This window comes from Lagopus leucura, unplaced genomic scaffold (assembly GCF_019238085.1).
Source record: "Lagopus leucura isolate 7727_CA_CO unplaced genomic scaffold, USGS_WTPT01 Super-Scaffold_1, whole genome shotgun sequence".
NCBI classification, from domain to species: domain Eukaryota; kingdom Metazoa; phylum Chordata; class Aves; order Galliformes; family Phasianidae; genus Lagopus; species Lagopus leucura.
The window spans coordinates 40,788,066-40,812,376 of NW_024962250.1; the positions used below are offsets into that span (position 1 = coordinate 40,788,066).

General features: G+C 49.6%; 2 protein-coding genes across 6 annotated transcripts in view; both read right to left on the reverse strand.

Moving 5' to 3' along the window:
• Window positions 1-638: 638 nt before the first annotated feature.
• On the reverse strand, window positions 639-9,629 carry CDKL1 (cyclin dependent kinase like 1). The gene is made up of 9 exons (XM_042895347.1): window positions 9,433-9,629; window positions 7,598-7,719; window positions 5,589-5,661; window positions 4,780-4,870; window positions 3,719-3,919; window positions 3,239-3,321; window positions 3,062-3,118; window positions 2,213-2,365; window positions 639-1,629 (listed from the first exon to the last, which is right to left on the reverse strand). Exons 1-9 carry the CDS (start codon window positions 9,598-9,600, stop codon window positions 1,528-1,530), a joined length of 1,050 nt encoding a protein of 349 aa, XP_042751281.1. The 5' UTR covers window positions 9,601-9,629; the 3' UTR covers window positions 639-1,527.
• Window positions 9,630-11,582: 1,953 nt separating this feature from the next.
• The window catches only part of MAP4K5 (mitogen-activated protein kinase kinase kinase kinase 5), a 58,038-nt gene continuing 45,309 nt past the window's right edge, over window positions 11,583-24,311 (reverse strand). For 4 of the 5 annotated variants that reach the window (XM_042871622.1, XM_042871461.1, XM_042871541.1 and 1 more), the window contains 15 exons: window positions 24,042-24,139; window positions 23,889-23,930; window positions 23,196-23,280; window positions 23,032-23,111; window positions 20,117-20,177; window positions 19,232-19,234; window positions 19,027-19,141; window positions 18,848-18,906; window positions 17,753-17,856; window positions 17,180-17,357; window positions 16,170-16,238; window positions 15,461-15,553; window positions 14,645-14,715; window positions 14,146-14,201; window positions 11,583-12,934 (listed from right to left, as the gene is read on the reverse strand). In XM_042871622.1, coding sequence (XP_042727556.1) covers window positions 12,847-12,934; window positions 14,146-14,201; window positions 14,645-14,715; window positions 15,461-15,553; window positions 16,170-16,238; window positions 17,180-17,357; window positions 17,753-17,856; window positions 18,848-18,906; window positions 19,027-19,141; window positions 19,232-19,234; window positions 20,117-20,177; window positions 23,032-23,111; window positions 23,196-23,280; window positions 23,889-23,930; window positions 24,042-24,139 — 1,202 coding nt within the window. In that variant the 3' untranslated portion in view covers window positions 11,583-12,846. The remainder of the gene's footprint in view (window positions 12,935-14,145; window positions 14,202-14,644; window positions 14,716-15,460; window positions 15,554-16,169; window positions 16,239-17,179; window positions 17,358-17,752; window positions 17,857-18,847; window positions 18,907-19,026; window positions 19,142-19,231; window positions 19,235-20,116; window positions 20,178-23,031; window positions 23,112-23,195; window positions 23,281-23,888; window positions 23,931-24,041; window positions 24,140-24,311) is intronic. The other variant, XM_042871384.1, reaches the window with a different exon arrangement.

Genomic DNA, 24,311 nt, shown 5'->3' on the forward strand with positions numbered 1-24,311 from the left:
GTCAGCTCCTGAGCTTCCCATCAAAGATGGAAGGTGATGATTCCAAGAAAGCCACTTTCAGAGTAATGCCCCAAGCACGGCTACAGTGCCAGAGCTGAGAGCCTCTTTTATTATCCCCAGCAGCCACCTTATCCTCAGAAGTAAATAATGCACTGGAAGGGGTAACATTTTTGCTCTAGCTGCATCTCAGGCTGACAGCTCCTAGCACAGAGCAGGAGTGGCACCAAGGGAAGTTCCTCCAGCCTGCACTGCCCAGGGCCGTGTCCAAGAGCTGACTGCTATGCTGTCAGTTACAGCTGCACAAGGATGTTGGGTGCTTAGCAAATGCACAGAATTAGATGACTCAGCCATACAGCAATGCCAGCATTTTGAGCATAACCAGAACCACCTGACAAGGTCCAGGATTAAAATATCATATGGAATATAAGGTAGGCAGTTATGCTCAGTAGGGATGGAGCTCCTGTTTCACTGAAATTGCTCTTACTGTTGCTGAACATATAACAGAACTGGGAAAAGGAAACATTTTTGCTCTAATTTTCAAGTGGGAAGAGGCAGTATCTTGACCATTATTAAAAGCTTACGTAGTAAAACACATCCTGTGAACTGGAAAAACAAGCTACATTTTTTTTTAATTAAAAATCAACACAATATTACATTCTGAAATTACACAAAATCCAAGATTTGTTCTAATACACAGACTTAGGCAGAATTATTGCCCGTGTCTGGCTACTGTTATAAATTATATTGAATTGTTTTTGATAAAAACAATTTCTGTAACACTACAGGCGAATGACTTCACATGACAAAACCAGCAAATATAAATAACTTCGTATTGCAAGGAAGAGACAGACAGGAGAAGCTCTGGAAAGGCCAAAGAAAAAAAGCAGACTTCAGTAATTACATTCTCCTTCTGTTCCCAGTGCCCGTGGAGCCTTCCAGTAAGTCTAAGTCAATGCCTGTGCTCGTGATACTTTATGCCTTACACAAGATAGACATATCTTTAAAACACTGCTATTTCAGCAGGTTTGTAATTAGCTGGACCTAATTCTCCTCAGCTGCACACACACACACACACACACATCTGTCTTCCACTCACAAAGGGAATAGGTTTACAGGTCCTTGCAGGATCTGTTAGCTAGCCACAGTGACTCTGATTTATTCGGCAAGGTTACAGTTCTCCTGCCAAGTCTGAAACACAGCTAATGGATAGGCAACAGACTTCTCAAGATTCACCCTGTAACACTGCTTTGCAGTAATCCTGAACCAGTAAGCAATCACAAATTGAAGTAAAAAGAATTATAAGTAAAGAAAAAGTAAAGTAAAGAATTATATTTTCTTTACACAGAACACTGGCTAACGTGAGCTTGGAGTGCACCACTTTCCTTCCACCAGTAGCCCAGAGTACCTTGCAGTCCATTTCTGTATACATCATCACCTGTATTAATTCAGTTTTCCACCATGTGGCCTTTTATAAGTGCTGAAGGACTGGAACTTTGAATGCTAGGTAGTTTTTCATCTGCCACCCACTCAGATGTTAGGGAAATGGTAGTTGGATTTCCTCGTTTTGCAGAAGTACTTCTTGCTGTCCAAAGCTGGCAGAACATTGCTGCTGCTTAACTGAGGCAGGTACTGGAAGTAAAGCAAGAGTTACATCACGTGTAGTTGTTTGAAAGAAGGAGAAAGCATGCAGTTCATCTTTCAAACAGGGATATAAGGCATAAAATTATTCATACTGCACTCCTGTACTTTTCAAACTAAGAGTCACGAGCACATGCAGTTTGCTCAGCAGTCCTGCTACACCTCATCCAGAATGCACTTTCCTAAATAAACCTCATCTGTCACACTGCTGTGCTGCCTATCCCCAGTCACCCGATGGAGCTGCAGTGCAGAATTCAGCCTGCAATGAGTTCCTCTTGAACCAGGAGATTCCTTTTGGATCTGTTCAGGTGTTGTACTGAAGGACATGGTTTAGTGGGAAATACTGGTGGGAGGTGGCTGCTTGGACTGGATCCTGGAGGTCTTTGCCACCCTTAGTGATTCTGTGGTTCTGTGATCTTCTCCTCGGGCTAAAATTAAGGCTGCTCCAATGTGAGAACTTCACCTCCCCACGAACTGCCCAACCTGTTCCTGAGCCCGACTTGTGGGCACCACATTAAGAAAACAACTTCCCTCCCTGGACACTGAGCATTAAACACTGCAATGAAAGCATTACCCCCGGCACATGCTTCCGTGTCAGCTTGGCTGGTTTCCGAGCTGCTTTTTCATGTTCTTTCCCCAGATCTGCCTCCCTAAGGCTGTCGAAATAGGGGTGCTGCAGCAGCTGCTCACACGTCTGCCTCTCTGCAGGGTCCATACGAAGGCAGCCCTTAGAAAAGACCAAGGGTCACACAGAACATAAAGACACATAAAGGTCTGCATGATTCCAGCTCTTTGCAACAGCCAATGAGTATTTGCAAGGATGGATGCATAGGTTTTATTTTTCAAGGAATTCTACAAATCTGGCTTTTTAGTGTCAGCTGGAAGCTTGCAAAGCAGCTCACATGAACAAATGCCACCTCTGACAGAAGGCAATACTTAGAAACTAAGGCTAGAGGGACACTTTTGTTCTACAGCAAACCATCAAGTCTCAGAACAGCTAAGCCCATGACTTCCAGTTGAACCAGAACAGTCTTCTTAAACTGAGGGATCCAGTGCATCACTAGCTGTGTTGTTCCAGGGTTTGGTGCTACCTAAAGCTGCACCTTAGTTTTAATGCATTCACCCTCACGGTTTCCACTTGGTGCATCTCAATGGAACAATTTGTTTTCCATGTCTGTGCTAAAGGTGAGTGGGTTAACAAGAAGCAGATTCAAAGTTTTCTCCAGTTCCCCTTCAGCTCTCTTCTTCTATGAACCTATGATCATTCAGTAGCCAAATCTCAAACCATCTACCATCTGAACAAGCAAAGCAGACTGCATTTGTTAAGTCTCAGCGTGGAGCTCAAGCTGTAGCTCCTTGCCTCCTGGGCACGCTGCTTCGGGTAGAGGACCTTGTGAGCTTCAGCTTCAGACACTTTGCTTACCTTCATGAGAGCTAAAGCAGGGTATGAAATAGTAGGAAATTTCATTTCCAATGGCTCCTGGAGGAAAAAGAGAGAAAAAAAAGTAGTTGTATTAGCAAGCCTTTCTTTCACCACGTTGCCTATAGATTGCTGGTTAGTGCTGAGCTCGAGGGGAACGCATCTGAAGGGAGCTCCTACCATGCTCTCTGGGTCTGGAATCGTGACGCCGCTGAAGAACTGGTTGGTGCTGAACACTTGCTGGTGCCTGGGAATAAGATCCCCTTTGAGCAAGGAGGAAACAGAATTAAAATCAATCAGAACAATTGGCTGGTTTTACAGTGTCTGCTATGAGCAAGCTGATCTAACAAGGCTGGCAGCATCCAAGAGAATACTTCAAGTACCATCAGAGGAGCCAACAAAATACTGTTCTGTGAGCACCCCCCATCAGTCACCTCAAGGAATTGGAAGTTTAACTATACTCTTAGCTAAGGAGTTTACGGCCCCGGCTCACCTTCCTGCCTGTATACATTGCTCAGCGAAACATCACAGTTCTCCACTCATTCCAATACGAGTTACACACGGAGCTCTGTTCCCTCCCAGCCCAGAAATCAGTCACTGCACAGCGGCATCCACAGAGGAAACCCATCCTCGTGCAGCCACGGTGAGCCTGCTGCTTACCCAGCGTTCTGCGGATCAGGTACAGCTGGTCCACGTCCGACTTGCCGGGCCACAGCGGCACCCCGGAGAGCAGCTCCGCAAAGACGCAGCCTATTGCCCACACGTCCACCGGAGGGCCGTATTGCGTGTCCCCAACCAGCAGCTCGGGAGAGCGGTACCACCTGGTGGCCACGTAGTCTGTGTAGTAATCAGCCGGGCCAGCTGGGTTGGGGTCAGGAAGGAGAGGAACAAAGCGGGGTGTGGGGTCAGAAGGGTGCGGACGCAGCTCAGGGCAGCAACAAGAGGCTGCCCAGAGAGGCTGTGATGCCCCGTCCATCCCTGGAGGTGTTGAAGGCCAGGTTGGATGGGGCCCTGGGCAGCCTGGGCTGCTGTGAAATGGGGAGGTTGGTGGCCCTGCCTATGGTGGGGGTTGGAGCTTCGTGATCCTTGAGGTCCCTTCCAACCCTGGCCGTTCTATGATTCTGAGATCAACAGCATCTTTGGGACCCATGTGAGCTCCAGGAACAGGATGAGTCACTGCCCACCAGCAGAATCCAACTTTGCAAATACTCAGGAGTTGAGAAAAACCCAGAGCATGTTTTTCTCAAAATGAAAACACACAGAGCTCGGCTGCAGGCCCCGTGCCAGCTCTCAAAGCCCACATGATTTGCTTGAACAACAGCTACAAAAATAAAATCGGGGGCTTTATTACGATGGAAAATGTGAAGCTATTGTTTGCAGAGATGGCACCTTCTGCCAAAGGGAGCCCTCCTGCTAGGGAACTCCAGCTGTGCCCCAGCATTGCACAAGCAGTGGTCAGGCCAGCCGCCGGCTCAGCACCAGCAGGGAGCTCAGGGCAAATTAATTATAGAGGCATTCAAATGTCTGAGCCAGCCCTGTTTAATCTGCTCTGGGGATCCCAATCCAAGCATCTCCAGTGCCTTCAGCAGAAGCTCTTTGTAAAAACACACCAGCCCTTATATGTTACACAAGATGTAACGTTACTGAGGCCTGAAAGCCCAAACCTGCGCTTCACTGAGCCCTGGCATGTACCACCCATGGAGGCAGGCAGCAGCACTCACTCAGCATGCGAGCAAATCCGAAGTCACAGAGTTTGATGACAGAGTGTTTCGTTATCAGGATGTTTTCTGGCTTTACATCTCGGTGGATGCACTGGAAACAAAATCAGAAAGTAAAAACCAAAGCACATCAAGGTTAGAAACAGCCATTTTAGCTTGGAAAACAGCTATTGTTAGCTTGGAGAAGAGGGGACTCCAGGGAGACCTCATTATGGCCTTTCAGTACTTGAAGGAAGCAGAGGGGAACGGCTGTTTGTGAGGGTGGATGGTGATGGGACAAGGGGAATGATTTTAAAATGAGACAGGGGAGGTTTGGGTTGGATATGAGGAGGAAGTTTTTCAGCCAGAGGGTGGTGAGGCACTGGCACAGGTTGCCCAAGGAGGCTGTGGATGCCCCATCCCTGCAGGCATTCAAGGCCAGGCTGGATGTGGCTCTGGGCAGCCTGGGCTGCTGGTTGGCGACCTGCACACAGCAGGAGGTTGGAGCTGGATGAGCACTGTGCTCCTGTGCAACCCAGGCCATCCTGTGATCCTGTGATTCTATTTAACCTGGCCCTTGGACAAAGAATTGCTCAATTTAGCTGCTGTTAGTTTCTTCTCCTAGGGACTGAAGTGCTCCTTGCCAACCCAGCATCACAGAGTTCCAGAGAAGGGTGACTGCATAAAACCTCATCACTTGTGATCTACAGCAGGTCAGGCTGTGCTATCTAATTGTCCCCCAGCTTTAAAACTCCATTAAATCTTTCAGACTGAGAAAGAGAGAATGAAAAAGTCAAATCACAGCTCTCGTTGGTGCTGCTCAGGGGACTTACGTTGTGTTTGTGACAAAAGTTCACAGCTTGGAGGGTCTGCCAGGTGATGCTCCTGACCAGATGCTCCGGCACCCTGTAACAAGAGAGCACATTTTTACTCTTTGGATCAAACAAATTCACTATTACAGGAGAAAGCAGAGCCTGTTGCAGGAGGCAAAGCTCTCCTGGGAGACTGCTGTCCCAGCACAGCAGGAGGAGCTGAGGGACCATCAGCACCACTTCCCCATCTGGTCAGCACAATGAGAGAGCAGGATGTATGGCAACCCAGAGCATGCCACAGCACCCGGTGCCACTCAGCCAGTTTCAAGCTCAAAACCAATTTTATTTCCTACGTTTAATGCTGCAAGACTTTTGATCCATCATCAATAAAAAAATAAGCCAAAATGAAATGCAAGAGGCTGGCTTCAGGAGACCCGCCGCTGTCAAAACAGAAAGTATTGTGCTGATGCAGCTGTTGAAAAGCTTGAGTTTCCTTGCAGAAACATCCTAGAAGGCTGAGTGCTGTGCTGACAGAGGGATGAAGCTGGTGAGACGACCCAGAACAGTGAGTGAAGAGGCACGAGCCCTCCCTTCTTAACCCTGACTGTGAAAGGCTTTACCTTCTGCAGGAGCAGAGATCAAAAGCCAAGTATGGCTGCCAGGGGGAAGCTGTGTGCTGTGAGAGTGGTGAGGTGCTGGAACAGCTGCCAGAGAGGCTGTGATGCCCCGTCCATCCCTGGAGGTGTTGAAGGCCAGGTTGGATGGGGCCCTGGGCAGCCTGGGCTGCTATGAAATGTGGAGGTTGGTGGCCCTGCATGGCACAGGGGGGTTGGAGCTTCGTGATCCTTGAGGTCCCTTCCAACCCAGGCCATTCTGTGATTCTATGAATTAAGGAGGATATAAGAGGTGGGATTCTCAAAGGAACAAACCTGGAAAATGTTCCTTCTGTTCTCGTAGCTCACACTGTGTGCACGTGGCTGTTTGCAGAGGAGGGTATCTGACCCCTGGGAGCTCCACAAGGCACAGCTCAGGAAATCCTGCCAGCCAACACACACTCCTGGACTCCACCACTGCTCTGCTACACAGCAGGTCAGTGCCATCATTATGGGCTGCGTCCATGCTGGCTGCTCTGCCACAGCCCTGACCTCTTAGCAGTGGGACACAAAGCCTCCTGCAGCCACTCAGCCCCACTGCTGCCCAGCCAGCTGCACACCACCCAAACGCTCAGCGCCCTGCTCAGCATGATCACAGAATCACAGAATCACAGGGTTGGAAGGGACCTCAAGGATCACGAAGCTCCAACCCCCCTGTGCCATGCAGGGCCACCAACCTCCACATTTCACAGCAGCCCAGGCTGCCCAGGGCCCCATCCAACCTGGCCTTCAACACCTCCAGGGATGGACGGGGCATCACAGCCTCTCTGGGCAGCTGTTCCAGCACCTCACCACTCTCACAGCACACAACTTCCCCCTGACATCCAACCTCCATCTGCCCTCCCTCAACTCCAAACCATTTCCCCTTGTCCTGCTGCCATCTCCCCTTTCCAAGAGCTGACTCCCCTCCTGTCTGCAGGCTCCCTTTAGGCACTGCAGGCTGCACTGAGGTCACCCCGCAGCCTTCTTTTCTCCATGCTGAACAAGCCCAGCTCCCTCAGCCTGTCTTTGTAGTGGAGGTGCTGCAGCCCCCTGCTCATCTCTGTGGCTCCTCTGGACCCTCTCCAGCAGCTCCCTGTCTTTCCTGTACTGGGGGCTCCACACCTGAACACAGTATTCCAGATGGGGCCTCACAAGAGCAGAGCAGAGGGGGACAATCACCTCCTGTCCCTGCTGCCACCCCTCTGCTGATGATGAGCCACACCATGCAGGAGCACAGGTGGGCTTAGGGGCAGCAACAGGTAACCCTGGGCACCGTGATGAGAAATCTGTACTGGTACGAATGATATTCTGGGAACTCTTCAGAGCTGCAGTGGGCTCCCATGGACAGCCCTGGCTCCTTTGCTCCAAGCTCCCAATGAGAGAATGGCCACTCACCCCCGCGGGTGCTTATCCAGCTCGTGGAGAACGGTGTGGTCGCAGTACTCAAAGACCAGGTGCAGCTTCCTCTTCCTCCTGAACACCTCCAGCAGGTTCACCAGGTTGGGGTGTTTCAGTTGCTGTAACACACAGCAGGCAGGTCGGTTGGTTACTGCACGTACCCAGGCTTTGCAGCTATGAAAAGCGGCTCTCCTTGGGGAATCACACGGTGACAGAGCAACACACGGTGAGGAAAACAGAGCTCCTCCGATAAGCGCAAAGAAAGTACGTGGACTCAGCATCTCCAAGCTGTTGCCAGAATTTGGATGGGTTAACAAGCGTATTTCTAAGCAAGGGAGCTGCAAAGGGCATTGCCTAGGAGCCACACTAACCCTGCCTTCCAAGGGGCCTCTCCATCAGACAGTGCCTGCAAAGGAGCGGGGAGCAGAAAAGCACAAGGAGCCGCAGCTGGGGAGCATCCCAAAAAGCCCTGCTGCGATTCCCCCTTTGGGAAGCAGCAGTGTTGGCTTTCCACTGCCCCCAGCGGGGTCCGCATGCAGACCAGCTCTGTTTTGCACATTTCCAGCACACCCCTCAGGATCCACCTGCTGCCCACTGCATGGAACGGTCCTCTGTCAGACCGACGTCACACAGGCACACCTTTGGCAAACAGCTGCTGCTGAGCCGGGCACTGCTGCCACAAACAAGCTGTTACTATTGACAGAAGGCTGAGCAGCCAGCCACGCAGCTCTGCACTCCGTAACCCAGCGCTGCTGGGCTGCTGCTGGCCCTGCGGCCCTCAGGATGCTGCTCCACCATCTACGTTACCACAGACTTCTGCACTTCTCCTGCCCGCATCTGCAATGCCATTTAAATCTTAATGTACTGTTTGCTAAAACAGCACAGCTATCAGGCCTCTGTGCTCCTCTGACAGTAACATGGTGTTGTTACTTATGGAGGTGTTCAGTGAGGGATGAGGGGATAGCATGAGAGGCATTGGGAAACGCTGTGACCTGCAGAAATCTCCTCTGCTTTGGGGAGCTGAGGGCCACCTGCTTCCCAGAGAGCAAAGCTGGGCAGCTCCGTGGAAGGGAGCATTGCAATAAGCAGCCACAGGCTGGGAGCATGGAGAAAGGAGCTGGAATCATAGAACCACAGCATGACCTGGGTTGTAAAGGAGCACAGCGCTCATCCAGCTCCAACCCCCCCCTGCTGTGTGCAGGTCACCAACCAGCAGCCCAGGCTGCCCAGAGCCACATCCAGCCTGGCCTGGAATGCCTGCAGGGATGGGGCATCCACAGCCTCCTTGGGCAACCTAAGGAATGGGTCAGAACATCATTCTCTGCAGCTCTATGGGGTTCTGTTAACTTCAGAACCTTAAGCCCTTGGTGGACTGCAAGAATGCGGTGTGTCCAGGCTGACTGCATGGCTCCTGTGAAGAAAACACCTTACAGGGGCTCCTTTGGCGTTTGTAAAGCTGTTCTTCTCTTGCCCCGGTGTGGCTGCCCCCCTACCAACGCTGTGTTATGGCAGAGGAAGGGAAACGTAGGGACGGAGTGTTCCTATGGCTGTGGCACGGCTGCTCAGGGTGCCATGGAGACCAAACGAACACAAGAGCAGAAAGAGGCAGACTGAGCAAAGGGCTGCGAGCCACAAAGCTACGGACACAACCTCCGGCTGCGGGAGCTGTGCCTGAAGGCTCCGGGGAAGGAACCCCAGAACCATGAGGCCAGAGGCCAGGTCAAAGCCATTAGGAGCGCGGCCATCCCTTCCATGGGCACAGCGGCCACGTCAACCCCTCTCCGCAGCGCACCGGACGGACGCTCGCCCGCCCCCCGCGCGGTGCCGCCCACCTTCAGCATGCGGATCTCCCGCAGCGCGATTTTCCGGATCACCGGGTCCTCCTCGGACTCCAGGAACTTCTTGATGGCCACGATCTGACCCGTCTCCCTGTTGCGGCACTTGAAGACGACGCCGTACGAGCCCTCTCCGACCTTCCCCAGCTTCTCGTACCGCTCCATGGCGCGGCTGCGCCCCGACCTGAGCCCGGAGCCGCGGTCAGCGCCTCCCCGGGGCGGGGAGGAGGAGGAGCTGCGCCCGGGGCCGCCGCGACGGGCACGGCGCTCTCCTCCAAGACCCGAGGGCTCCGAGCTGCGTGCGGGCAGCAGGGAGCGGGGAGGCTGATCCCGAACCTGGAGCAGCCCGGTGGGCTCCTACCAGCAGCAGGCCTTCCGTCTCCTTTTGTCCTCGCACACACCGCGCGGGAGCGGCGTGGTCACCGTCCCTGCAGGTGCTGCAGAGCCGTGGAGATGCGGCACTGAGGGATGTGGGCAGTGGGCACGGAGGGTGGGATGGGGGTGGGCTTGGAGAACTCAGCTCAGAGAACTCACTTTTCTGAGTGATTCTATGGCTCTTTGTGCGATGTCCCCCAGCAGAACTGCAGGTCACCGAGGTGCTCCTGGCTCCATCAGGACAGCAGGGCACTCAGCCCTGCCTGTGGCCCTTCCCACCGACTGCCACGAAGGCAGAGATCAGCTTACCGGGCTCCATCCGATGAGGCATTGTTCCCAGCAAGTGCACCGCACCACACCGAGGTATCGAATAAAGCATCGTTTATTTGGCATAGACTGAAACGAGCAGCAACAGAAACAGAAGCAGAACAAAAAGCCTAAGTTGCCCAAATGGGAACGCATTCCATCAGCCTCGGTTACAATCTATGAAACAAAACAGAAAGTCTCAACAAACAGACGGCGCCCATCGGAGGCAGCTGGGCATGGACCACGTGGCCACTGGTGCCAAACTGCTCAGAGGAAGCAGGGAGGCTCTGCAGTGGGAATCAGCACCTCACAGCTACGTAAAACCGGGCTGCACATTTCAGAACACGCCGTGAGAAACTTCAACAGCTCCAAAAGGGGGTTTGATTACAGGAGGAGTTTCCTCTACAACATCCATATGCCGTGCTTCACTTTTTCTTTGCTTCTGCAGTAGAGCTGCTGCTGTGATCCCGGGGCACCACCTGGGGCTGCTCACCCAGCACTGCTCACCTGCACTGCCACCCAGGGCACCCAGCTCAGTGCTGCAGAGCTCAGCTTCCTTCACACGTGGAACTTAAACCTCTCCCTCACGGTGCCCATCCAGCTGCCCACTCGGCCAACTTCCAAGCATTGGTGGTGGCTGACTTTGAGGTTCTGGACGTACATCAGTTATCAAACCCTGATATGGATATGGAACTGAAAAGCCAGACTTGATGTAAACCTCAAGTCAGTACCAAGAACGGCTTCTGAATGACACTGCTAAGTAGATAAAGCACTACACAGCATGCAGTCTGCTGGTGCTCCTTCCTGACCTTCAGAACACCCACACTGGCAACAAAACACATTACTGATGCACCACGTGTGTGAGCTCATCCCATCGGTGTTCAATTCCAACCAGCAGGTTGGTGCCCACACAGACGTGCCTGCACTCCATCTGTCAGGTTGGGAGTTCAATCAACCTCCTCCAGTTCTGCTCACAGCCTCGAGCCATGCCCAGCTTAGTGCCATGCTTCCATTCCTGCCCCCTCACAGCGATGCACAAAGCTCCAGACCCATCTCTCTTAGGGCAGCAGGATGGATGCTGCACGCTGCAGGGCTCCATTAAGTTGTGTGCTGTGAGAGTGGTGAGGTGCTGGAACAGCTGCCAGAGAGGCTGTGATGCCCCGTCCATCCCTGGAGGTGTTGAAGGCCAGGTTGGATGGGGCCCTGGGCAGCCTGGGCTGCTGTGAAATGTGGAGGTTGGTGGCCCTGCATGGCACAGGGGGGTTGGAGCTTCGTGATCCTTGAGGTCCCTTCCAGCCCACTCCATTCTATGATGCTATGATTTCACGATTTCAGAGCCTTCCAATCTTACCAAAGCACTGCTCCATCTGCCTACAGACTGAAGCAAGCAGGTGGACGTAAGGTAACAAAACCAGATGCCATCATCAGCCCAAGGTACCTCAAAGTCTTAATGAACAAGAACGACAAACGAACCCACATGGCTTTTTAATGGAGGAACAAAACCAGAAGGAACAAACGCAGCTGACAGAACAGGGAAGGGGAAGAGATGATGGAAAGCTTTAATACAGAATACTGCTTCTTATCGTATTTATTTATACCACCCAGCGGGGAACGCGGCACCCAAAGCCCAAGAGGAGGAGGAGGGCAGAGCAGAGGGCCGTGCAGCTCCGCTCTCCCCCTGGGAACAGCATAAATAACCTACACGTCAGGGCAGCCCGATACACGACGCTTCCATTCGTTAAGGATGAGGCCCGGGTGCAGTTTCCACCTCCTGCCACCAGGCTCGTCCCTAACTTGTGAAAAGAAAGCATAGCTATTTTGTACATTTATATATATATATAAATATATATATAGATATAAAAATACACGCCGCCGGTCAGCTGGATACACATGCACACATGCACACACACGGATGTGTCTGGCACACACCCACCCGGCAGCAACACGTCAATACCAACACTGCATTTTGTGTACAGCACCCCTACGTCTAGCAAAGAAGAAAATCCCTTTTATGGCAATTCTGCAGGCAAGAAGAAAATCCATACAAAATACTTGGTTGTACAAAACTGCATTTTTACAAAGTCCGACGCTGTAACATAGCCTCAGTAATGCACTACATCTCTACAAGGAAAAGAATCGTCGAATCTTTATACAGCTGTAAAAAACCAAACCTGTGAGCTGCTCCACAACCTTCCTGTGCTCAAAGTTAGATCCGTGACACCACCCTAGCAGCAGATTAATAAATAAGGATTAAATAGTCTATAGTACAAAGCCATACCGAACGGCAGACTGAAAACCAAGGAGCTCTGCGGATACTTTCACTCCCTACACAAATTGGGTTTTTTAATTAAGAAGACTCGGTATAAAAGGGGGAAACAGCCACTAGGTCTGTATCTACAGAATGCACGGGAAGCCCGAGGGAAGTAAAATAATTAACAGTTTATGGCACCTTTACTGAATAACATTATTTTAAAGGCTCTGTTTCCCTACACTAATGAGTAAAGGGCTACTTAGATCATAGCTTTTATTAAGCAAACTTGACATAACCAACCACACAGTGGCAAGAGACAGAACCAGCTGTTCCCAGCTGCTAAAATGTATTGATTTCCACCTGAAAACAGCAAAACGTAGGTGTCAAGAGAAGCAAAGAGTCACAGTCCCACATGCACTGAGTTTCCTAATGCTCCTTTTTCCCCCCGCGGTGAATCCCCCACGTTGGGTCACTGCAGCTCAGTAACTGTTTTCGTGGCCAGCCAAGATGTACAGGTTGCTGTGTGCAGTTGGGTTCTCCGTCGGCCTGCTCTCCAGCACCACCACTCTGCAACCAAACACAAACAACACCCAAGCAGTCAGCAGCAAAGCACACAGTACGTGGCTGTTACAGCTTTCTCGAGGCTGGGGGGAGAGGGAGCTCCTAAATATTGGGGCATTTTCTCCTTTAAACCCGTTACCTCCTTTCCCACTCTGTAGCATCTCTTCCTTAACAACACCCAGGCAAACAAGGGGCAGGGGAGCAGTCTGCCCTCCGACCCACAGGCAGCCCTTCCTGTCCTTCCCTTCTGCACCTCCATAGCTCTGATGGGATCCAAGCCAGAAAGGTGTTACTGGAGCTCACCTGAGTGTAGTAAGAAAGTCTTCTGTCTGGACAGTGATAAAAGGAGGAACCGGGCAGCTTGAGAAGGATGGAAAAAACTGCACAAAGCAGCAAAAGCTTATTGTGATCAACTTGCTCTACTGGGGGTCAGTGGGAAGGAAATCACCACTGCCTGTCATAGAATCACAGAATCCTAGAATGCCCTGGGTTGCAAAGGAGCACAGTGCTCATCCAGCTCCAACCCCCTGCTGTGTGCAGGTCGCCAACCAGCAGCCCAGGCTGCCCAGAGCCACATCCAGCCTGGCCTTGAATGCCTGCAGGGATGGGGCATCCACAGCCTCCTTGGGCAACCTGTGCCAGTGCCTCACCACCCTCTGGCTCAAAAACTTCCTCCTCATATCCAACCATGCAACACAACAGGCAGAGCCCTGCCAGAGGCTGCACAGCCTTTGTATGTCTGCAGTCAGAGGTGGCTGTGGGAAGAACACTCAATTCCAATGGCAGTGCTCAGGCACAACGAGCCCCCAGTGGCTCAGGTGCGCAGCACAGACTGCAGTGGGGAAATACACAAACACCTCCAAACCCAGGAGAACTCGGGCAGCTTCAGCAAAGCTCTCCCACTGGAGGCAGCAGTGTGCACTGCAGCCTTAGGGCTAACAAGGTGAATGCACCACAGCACGTTCAACCCTCAATGAGCTCAAGTTTGCTTCACTATTTCCACTTCTCAGGGTCCAGAGCAGCAAAGGCCTTTTTAGAAGTGATCTGTTGCCAGATAGCGTCAGTTCAGCGTGAAAATCATCACAGCTGTTGCAGGTAGAAACAAGTGAGACTTGTCCTGCAGGACTGCCTACAGATGGATCTGCTGTGGGATGGAAGCCCACATGTGTGGAAGCTCATTGAAAGAAAACAGGTGTGTGTTTCTTCACACTGATTACCTGTCAGAGCCCAGTAAGCGAAAAACCCTGGTTTCATCTGATATCTCCTGGGTAACCTGCAGAAAGATGGAGATATTAAGGTCCATTTCAGAGGCAAAATGAGATGCCCTGGTGTGAGCTGGAAGGAAGAAAGAAATCAAAAATGCAAATATAATTCAGGGAAAATTACAGGACTGAATCAGACAAAGTGGTGCTAAGTAAAGAAGCGTTCTGAACTTCATAAAGTAAAGCTCACTTTCAATCATTTTTTTACTGCTGCTTACACCAGATCTGCAGAGCCTCTGTGTGATGCTCCTGCAAACAGAGGTGCTTAAAGCACAGTGTGAGCTTGTCAGGAGCAACACATCAGGGCAGTCAGAGAAAGCGAGCAGCAAGCTGAACCAGGCCAACAGGGGGCATGAGCACTGTCACCTGGGGAGCAGCTGGGGGGGCCTAAGGGTCAACTGGCAAATAAGGAGCAGGACTCGGTCAAACCAGGAGACACTGGGAGGTTACTCACTTCATCTGACTTGAAGCTCTTGCCCTGCATGCCGTGTTTCCAGAAGGCCAGCACGCTGTCCTGAAGGCACACTGCAGAGCAGAAACACAAACTCAGCCCCACGCCTGGCTTCTCAGAACCAGGAAATCTGGGATTCTCACCAGCAGCGATAATGGGAACCACGTGGACAAAGAACATGGGAGACTTTGACTCGTGACAGAAGGACGAAACTAAAATCTGTATAAAAACCTGGTTGGAATCACCATTTGGATCTGAGGCACACATTGCTTTCTCCAGTTCAGCTCCAATCACACCACTCACACACTCACTGTTTGCCAAGACACAGGCCTCTGTTTTTTCCCTTTTTTCCCATCACTTGCCTGGCTTTTTATTTTCCTACTGATCTGATTCTGCAGAGACGCACTGCCAACAGCAGTTGGACTGCTGGGAATTACAGCTCAGTGCAGTGATTACTTCCAAACAGACACGAGCACGAAGAATGGGGAGGACTGTGCCACCAGGCCAAAGAGAGAGCGCAGTGAACTGCCAGCTCTGAATGATTTCATTATCAGATTCCTTAACGTGATGGTGGAAGAACCCAGTGCTCTTTAAGCAGTACTGCAGAAACTGTTTATACAACGCTTTGTTCTCCTTGTGTCTCTGCTCAGTGTGAGCTGTGTCCCAGCTGCACACACCAAAGGCACTCAGCACAGCCCTGGGAGCAGAGGTTTTCTCAACAGCCAACTCATCTCCACCACAGACTGGCCGTGCACCAGCTGGCAGCTGCCCTCCTTCCCCCATCCTCAGCCCTTCTGAGCAGGTAGCCCAAACACTCACCCACTGACTCAATGCAGAAATCAAAGCTCAGCTCCGAGGCCAACTTCTTGCTTGACTTCAGTTTCCCTTGTAAATTCACTATTTTCACAAATTCTTAAGGGAAGCAGAAAAACAAGCCTTAAGAGCCATGCCTGCAAAGGATTACTGATAGCATGAAGTATGAAATACTAATTTCAGCTTTTAGGTACAAAAACAAAACGCCCACACCTGACAGCTGGGCTGTGTGCCCCAAACAAACCCTGCTCTCAATATGAATAGAGAAACCTTTCTTACAGATTTCATGTCTTTAGACTTTACTGATGGCCTTCCTGAAAATACCCAGCTTGGTGCAGGAACGCAAACGCCAACATCAAGGCTGCAAATGTAGGCAGATTAAAGTCACTGCAGAGCTCCCAGTCAGGTCCTGACCTCTGGGGCACACAGATCACTGCTACAGTCACTGTGTGTGCATTTGAATTCTCGTCTGCAATGCTGCATTACAGTGTGGTGGGAAAGAAGCAAGAATGATGAGCCTACGGAGAGGGAAAGTGGAACTGTGAGAGCCAAAGTGAGAAGAGCAATCCATAGCATCAGTTACCTGCGTGGTGTGCGTCAGTGACATACACATGAGTAATGGAGAGAGAGCTATAAATTAATGGCAGGGGTGAAATGACTGTGGCCAAAGAGTTGTGTGAGGGCAGCAGGCTGCCCAGTGGTGCTCATCACTTACTGTCCAGGCAGACCAGCACGGTGTCTCTTTCCAGCTGTGTCACATGAATGGCATCCAGCTGCTGATTGCCTTGTGGAAAAGGGAAGAGATGATTTTATATCGCATCGAAGAACTCAGCTCAGAAACCCCCTCAAACTCTGCTGATCGCCACAGTGCTTTCATACACTACAAAAGTTCTGCAATCTACTGCCTTTGCTGTTCTTTCATCCTTTGCTTAAGTGCTGCACAATCCAAGAATGCTGTGGGAGCAGAACAGGGCCCAGGGACGAGCCTATGAGCTCCAAGCATGTACTCAATATGAAAGCACTGCCCGTTAGTGGCAATAAATGAAATGCATTTCGTGTTACAGTTCAGCACAGCAAGTCAGCTTCCTTCAAGGAGACGAATTATAATGAACAGAAGGAATCATTAAGGAATCTTTCCCCCTATAAAAAGTGCTCTTTTCCCCTAAACTCACATCTGGAAAGATTATCGTGCTAATATTGAACTGGAGTTGAACAGTTTGCATACTTTTTAATTAATGAAGTTCTCATCACAGCTGTATTTAAATGTAAAGAAGTGTATCCAAGAAAGCCAGCAAAGCAAAGCATCTGCAAGATATCAAGCAGCTTTTGAAGATAAACCAAAACATTCTCCTTCTTAATAGGCAGCTGAAGACAACAACCCTCCCCCAGGGGCTGGAGGACAGACAGGAATGCATTTATGTGAGTCCTGACACAGGAATGAAGGGGAAAGAGCATGAAGACTGACCCCAGCAAGAAGTATGCAACCACAAATGAGAGTGCAACCAGCAGGGTCTGCATTACTATTTAAGGACATCCAATAAGAGACGTGTCTAAAAATGAAGTCTTCAGGATCGTTCACACTGAGGCTGGCAAATCATCACAAGAGGAACTTGGGATCAGCTTCAACGCACTCTACGTAGGGAGGCTGCCTCATTTTGCCTCGCACAAAGGTTTCCAAATGACTTCTGAGGATATTTAGCAGGCTGTAGGACAGCCCAGGCTTACCTGCACCGATTTCTGTAAACCACGAGGAAGCAGAGTTCAAGTTGATTGTCTCAAAGTGAACCACCTGGTTTGGCTCGGCGCCTTTGCTGATAGCGACGCAGACCATGGGGTACTCCTGCTCTGGGATCACCAGCATCTCAAAGACATTCAGAGGGCTCGGCAAAGGAAAATCAAAGTGCTGGGGGGAAAAAGCAACACAGGCATTTGTGAAGTTTCCCTTCCGCCTTGGAGATGTGATGCTTAAAACGACACACACAAAGTGTAAAAGATGCAGGGCTGCTTTTCGCTGCTGCTAAGAGTGTTTGTAAGCTGTGCAGGCTATGACCTGTGCTCGTCCATCCTGCTGGTACTGGGCTACATCCAGCACTGCACCCATTTCAGCCACTGGATTTTCTTAGTCCGTGTGTGTCAAGGCACATCTGCAAGGGCTCAGAACCCACAGATGTGAGCAGACGGAGATGGACTCTCCATCACAGATTGCAGAAAGGTTATTTCACCACCACGTCACAATTAGGATGATGGGGCAGGTAAGAGGGACAAGCACAAGCAAATGTTCCAGAAGGAAATATTTACCTTTATTAACATGAATTTCTGCATTGGCTCATACCACTGTAACAGAACAATTCCAGACTGCAATGCACCACAGAGGTACTTGTGTCCTGTGTACGGATTTCTGACTATAAGAAACAAAGAGAACAACAGAATCAATCCCTTCTCATTCCAGAAGACTAAATGAAAATAAAAACTGCAGGTGTCGTTACAAATCATTCAACAACCAGCCCCACTTTCACACTGACAGCTGTTTTCTGCATAGCCATTTGAATATCCACAGCAATGAATGCTGTGCCACGTTCCGAATGAACGCAATCACCCTTCTGATCACGAACAACAAGCATGTGTTAGTCCCAGTGAAGAGGCCAGAAAACAGAACCACCTTCTTCCCGGGGCTGAGGAAGGGGAGTTAAAGGTCTGGGTCCAGCTGTGACTTAAATAAAAACCATCTCCAAGCAGCCCACATGCCCAGAGCCTCCCTGTGAGCTCTGACAGCTAATGCAATAAATACGATGGAGGGCTGGTTGTTCTTTTGGCTCAGTTACATACAAGAGCAGCCTGATTTCAGCAATTATTTATAAATATGCCAACTGCAGACACTTGAGATGAGCTGAACAGGATCGCCACGTTCACAGCTGGGTACCTCGTACTCTGCTTGAGCAGAAGTGTAACATCCTATCTCACACAGTGCTGGGGTCAGTTCTCAAACAGACACAGAACTGCCATCCTCCATTGGGTTTCCCAATGGATCTTACTCTAGATAGCAACATGTTTAGGTTAAGAGTTGGTATGAAAAATTTCTGTTGAAGTGATAGGACAAGGGGAATGGTTTTAAAGTGAGACAGGAGGTTTGGGTTGGATATGAGGAGGAAGTTTTTCAGCCAGAGGGTGGTGAGGCACTGGCACAGGTTGCCCAAGGAGGCTGTGGATGCCCCATCCCTGCAGGCATTCAAGGCCAGGCTGGATGTGGCTCTGGGCAGCCTGGGCTGCTGGTTGGTGACCTGCACACAGCAGGGGGTTGGAGCTGGATGAGCACTGTGCTCCTGTGCAACCCAGGCCATGCTGTGGTTCTGTGTCTCCCTGATTAATTCAATGGGAAGTTATGCATGTACTCACCTATGCAGCATTTGTGACACCCTTTTGTGTCAGGAATCTTTGTCGTTAAGGCAAACTTCCTGCAACAACAGGTACAAAAAGCACATCAACCAGAGAGGCTGAGGTCCTTCCATGCTCCCAACCCATCCGTGTTCCAAAGCACTGTCATCTGTTACTAATTGCAAGAGAAAGACTTGTACCTTGGTAATATTTTGTCAGGAAACCTATGGGTTTGGATGTGAGCAGCTAGTCCTGTTTTTTTGGCTTGTTCAAACAAAGCTATCAGATTATGGGAGTAGAGCTGGAACGTCTTCCCTGCAAGAGAGAAGAGCACACATTGCTGTGGCACACGTGCCTCCACCAGGGAGCCGTGCACGATAGGAAAATGTATGTAGAGAAAATTACCTTCTAGAAAAATGGACCACATGCGTCAGATATTTCAAGTCCAATTAGGAAGAAAAATAAAACAAGACAACGATAATAATGCATATAGAGAAGACATGGCATTCAATGCAAAGTTCAGTAACACTAACAAAGCTCTGAAAGTTAGGCACGCATTTTTAGGAGGCTGTAATTACACCTCAGCAATTAAATACCCCGGGACATTTATCCATAAATCAGGGGGAGCGGTGTGACACAAACCCACACCTTTAAAGGCACAATGCTCCTCTCGCTCTGTGTGTCACAACCCTCCTGTTTCCCTGCTGGAAATTCCAGGAGAGCAGCAGAACTTCTTTGCCCCCATCCACGTGCTGGATTAACAGCACCTCCCTGCCACCTCCTCCTCCTTTAACTTCAAGCTGGTTTTATTCCCCAACTCCGGCTCATTCTGACCATGCAGCCAGGCTACAGCACAGGATCAAACCCAGCAGCAACACTGCAGTAATGCAGCTGCATTAGCAAGCTTGAGCTTAATCCTCCCTTCATTTGCTTATGATGTTTGAGAGTGCCCTGATGCAGCTCTCCCAGCTCAGGAACCGAAGAGGAGGACGCTCCAAACTCTCTGGGTGCTGTTATCAAATGACAGCTCCAGCAGTTGGACAAACACCCACGGTTTTCCAAACTGATTCAGTTAATAAAACGGTGGGAAACCGTGGCCAAGAGATTCCAGCACTTGAATTTTAGCTACGGAAATCTTTCCAACTGCAACACTCATGAAAAAAACCTTCCTATAGAAGCACAAGGAACAGAGCAGTTTTCTACTTCAGAACAGCGAACATACGATGTACTGAATTATGATTTAAGTGCCTCTCTTTATCATCCTTAAATTTTTTCTTCTTTTATACGTACCTGACAAGGACATCAGGGTGTTATTGATAACATACAGCCAGGTGCACTTCCGGGGAAACAACTGAAAAGAGAAATTGTTTCCTTTAGTAGAAGCACGCAGGGATTCATCCCCACAGCTTCCTCTGCCCGCTCCACATCTGTCACTGTTCTACAGCAACAGCCATTGGTCAAAGTCCCACTGCATGGCATTTTCCCCTTCAATTCTTCCTTCTGGAGCCCTGGCTTAGCAATACTGTTTTGTCTGAAGCACCTTCATTCATTCCCTCTCCTACCCCCAGAACATTCCAACTGGTAACGTTCTTTATGTTTCAGTTAGCAGCACAGAGGGGCGATGGGCAAAGACTGGAGCAGCTCCTGGAAGGCAGTGGGGCTGCTTTTGTTGCAGAGGAAGGAAGTTACACAAGGGGCAGCCAGCCTGGACTTGAAAAGCTGTAAGGGTAAGAGCCTCCTGAAGGGAATTCCAATGACAGCATCCAGGAGTCTCAATCCTGAAAGGAGTAACGCAACAAGGACACGGATTTTGTTGGCTGACTGAATTTATTGAAGGTTCCCAGGTCTCCCATGAGAAAAAAAATCCAGTAAGAGAAAAAAAAAGTTCCTAGGATTAAGCTGTTTTGAAAGCAGGCCATTAAAAAAAGGCATCAGCAGAGCGCTATGCTGAGGGAGCTTCGCAATCACTGCAGATCACAGAACCATAGAATTGTTTGAGTTGGAAGGGACCTTTAAAGGCCATCGAGTCCAGCTCCCCTGCAATCAACAGGGACATGCTGGAGACCAGGATCTGCAAAGGAACAGCTGCACTGGTTCAAGCAAACATCCACCTATTTCCAACAGGTACTGGAAAGTGATATAATTTAACCAAAGAAATGACCAGCACAGCAAAGTAATGGATACAATGCTACACCCAATACTTCTCAGCTTGGAAACCTGCTGAATCAGATAGGGCTTCTATGCATTCAGTGAGCTCCAGGGCATTTACCTCCCCCCAGCCTGTTCAGTCTCTCCCCTCCAATCTCATGTAGCTTCCTTCATTCACAACTCCCCATAGCAAAAGGTGGAAAGGGGAACAGTTGTTCCCTATGGGCCCCTGCCAAGCGACCACGAGATGGGAGAGCATTTCTGATGTAAGTATCACAAACCCAATGGAAACCAGGGCCTAATGCTGAGGATGAACTGGCAACCACGAGATAAACCAGGATGAAGAAATCTAAGGTTAAGATGTAAATCAAATGATCAACGGTAATCAGATGGAGGCAACAAGAGAAGCCAACCACGCAGATAACTGGGAAAGCAAAAGGGATAACTGGGAAAGCACATGGCTTGACAGGAAGGAACATCTGGACTACATGATGAGTGGACAAACTTGTGCTACAAACAGATAAAAGCCCAGTTAATGACTGGTTTGACCATATCCTCATGTCAGCGGGCCCCAGGGAAAGGCCTGCTGCTTTACTTCACAGTACTTAAGAACTGGCTCAAAGCCCAAGGCCTCTCTAACAGTTATTTTCAAAAGCTGCTGGAAGACAACCAAGGGCCTCAAGGACACATTTTTAATTCACACACTCACAGAATCACCAGGGTTGGAAAGGACCTCCATCACAACTCCAATCCCAACCCGTCCCCACCACGCTCACTGACACGTCCCTAAAACTCCCCAGGGGTCACAAGAGAGCTGTGCAGAGCAGGCTGCTGTGCACACACCTCCTTCAACAGAGCACCTGCTACTGGGTGCAGAGAAATAGGGAGATGTGAAGCACGTGTGCAGGATCCCTTCCAACCCAAACCATTCTATGACCCTATGATTCAGGAATCGGCAGATATTAATCCTGGAGAGACAGGAAGCACTTTGGAGGATAGGATCAGAAGGAAAAACCTGACAAACAGTTAAAAAAAAATCTCAGGTCCCAACATTTGGTGGTAAGGAATCCAACCAGCATGGCTGAAGCCCTGCTGTAGGCCTTGGAGCTTTGCAAGTGAACCAGTCACGCTTCTGCCAGCTGAGGCTGTGCTCTCAGGAAGGGAAACTCTCATTTTAGGATGCATTAAGTGTCCTATGTAGACATTACTGAGTTGTCTCTAGAGGCCACCAGCAGCTCCAACCCTCGACAGGACATAATAAAAGCAGCTGGCAGAGTTTGGAGAGCAGTGTTACATAAAATAACGTAGAAAATTCACAAGGACAGATTGGTTTTACTGAGTAGAGACATAACTGAGGTAAGGCCTGGGAATCTTCAGCAACAGTCACCACTTTTTTTTGTTAGACATTTATTAGAAAAGCAAGTTGTTGTTCCCTAAGTCTGCTGATACAACAGAAACATTTTTAAAGCCTTCAAACTCTGTGTTCTCCTCTTGCATTCAGGCCTTTGCTCATCTCCCAGCACTTGGAAGGACCTTTACATCGTAGCAAATTCAAATGTGCACCACCAAACCTTTTGTCTGTGCTCCCTGGTAACAACACTCTGCTCCTTCTGATTCCAAAAAAGCAAATTAACACCACCACGATTGTGTGAAGTCGTTTAGAAAGGGTTAGAGAGCCCAAGAAACAGAGGAGAATGTGTGTTTATTGGTGGTAACAACGCCAGCTACAATAAATGGCCAAGGGCTTCGGTAGCAGCCCGAGGAGAAGCAATGTGCCATCTAGTGGAGATGAAAAGGAGAAAGAAACGACAGGCAACCTGTTGTCTCCAAGGAGAAAGCTATTTAAGTGCAGAGCTCCTGTGAAAGCAGTGTTATATAAGCAGCAACAAGAATTCAAGCAGGGGAATTATTAATTTCAGGACTTCCAGTGTTTCCTTCGATGCGAATCATTTTACACCACAAAGCCCAGCATCCCATCTCTCCCCCTTCTAACATAAAACCTTCTGGCTTCCTCGTGTCACCAAATCTATTCTGTGTGTTTGATGCACCCAAATCACCTGTTCCATTGTTGCTTCGTGAAGTTCATTCAAATTCAAAGTGTAGATACCTTCTTCTGTTCCAAAGATGATGTACTGATCTGAAAAACAAGACGGGGTTTGTTTCAGAAGCTCCTGACCACCGTGGCCAACTGGTGGGTTGCAAACACAAACAACAGTGTTACCTTTAGTGTCTGGATGAATCCATGACGTTGCACAGTTGATCTTCAAAGGGCAACCATCGAAAACTTTGGAGAAACACGCTCCCATCTGAAAGACACAGAGCTGAGAAGTCAGACAAGTTGCCAGCACAAAGTTGTTAACCTCCAGCACTCAGCCACGTAAGACACACCTGCACGCACCGCTGCGGCCTCCTCTTCAGACACAAACTGAACTGTAACATGCAAAATGCTTCTATCTTCCCCCAAAATCTACAATGCAGCCTTCCAAACCTTTCCACAGACTTCATATAGGTTAAGAAATGCAAAGAGGGATCTAAGTTACACAGACAATTGTTACCTACTGTAAGAACAACAAGGAATGCTTATGCAACAGTGTGAGAAGGCAAAACAAGCACAACCACTCTGTTACACCCTCTCCCATCACCACCTCCCTTCCCCTTTCATTAAAGAGAATGCCAGTGCAGATCACAGCCCACAGCCAGCGAGGTGTCTGTCCCTTCACCACCTGACCAAACAGTGGAAGGAGGGTTTTAAGAACAGGCTTCAATACACAAATGACTGAATGAAAAGTAATCGGCTATGGCACGCAGGACACCAGCCCAGACGAGGTGCTGGCTCACAGCATGAACCTTCTGACACCAGACATGATGTGACAGCAGGCTTCCAACAATTCTGAGTGCAAATGAGATTTCTTACCAGCACCTTTGGCGTTGGTGGCAAACCATTGATTGCTGGCTTCTGTGGGAAGAGAGAGAGATCATCAAGAATGTCCCACGCATTGACGTAATGCTAGCTTGAAAGGAAAGATGACACGAAGCAGCTGATCAGACTGAGAGGCGCAGTACTTACAGGAAAATCTCTTTTCTCTTTTTTACGTGGCAGCTGAGGGATTTGTGAGGATCCTTCTGCATTTTCCTCAATGAGTTTCAGCATGCCGTCCCCATTTCCTACAAAGAAGCCCAGGTACACTTTGGAACTCACTTGACATAATGAAACAGAAAATTCTTTGTTGCTCTATTGTTGCTCTTCCCCTGTGTTTAGGAGTAGAGCACAGTGAACTATAAAGCCTCACATGGACATCTCAGGTAGCCAAATCCTTTCAAGGACAGCTGGCCACTC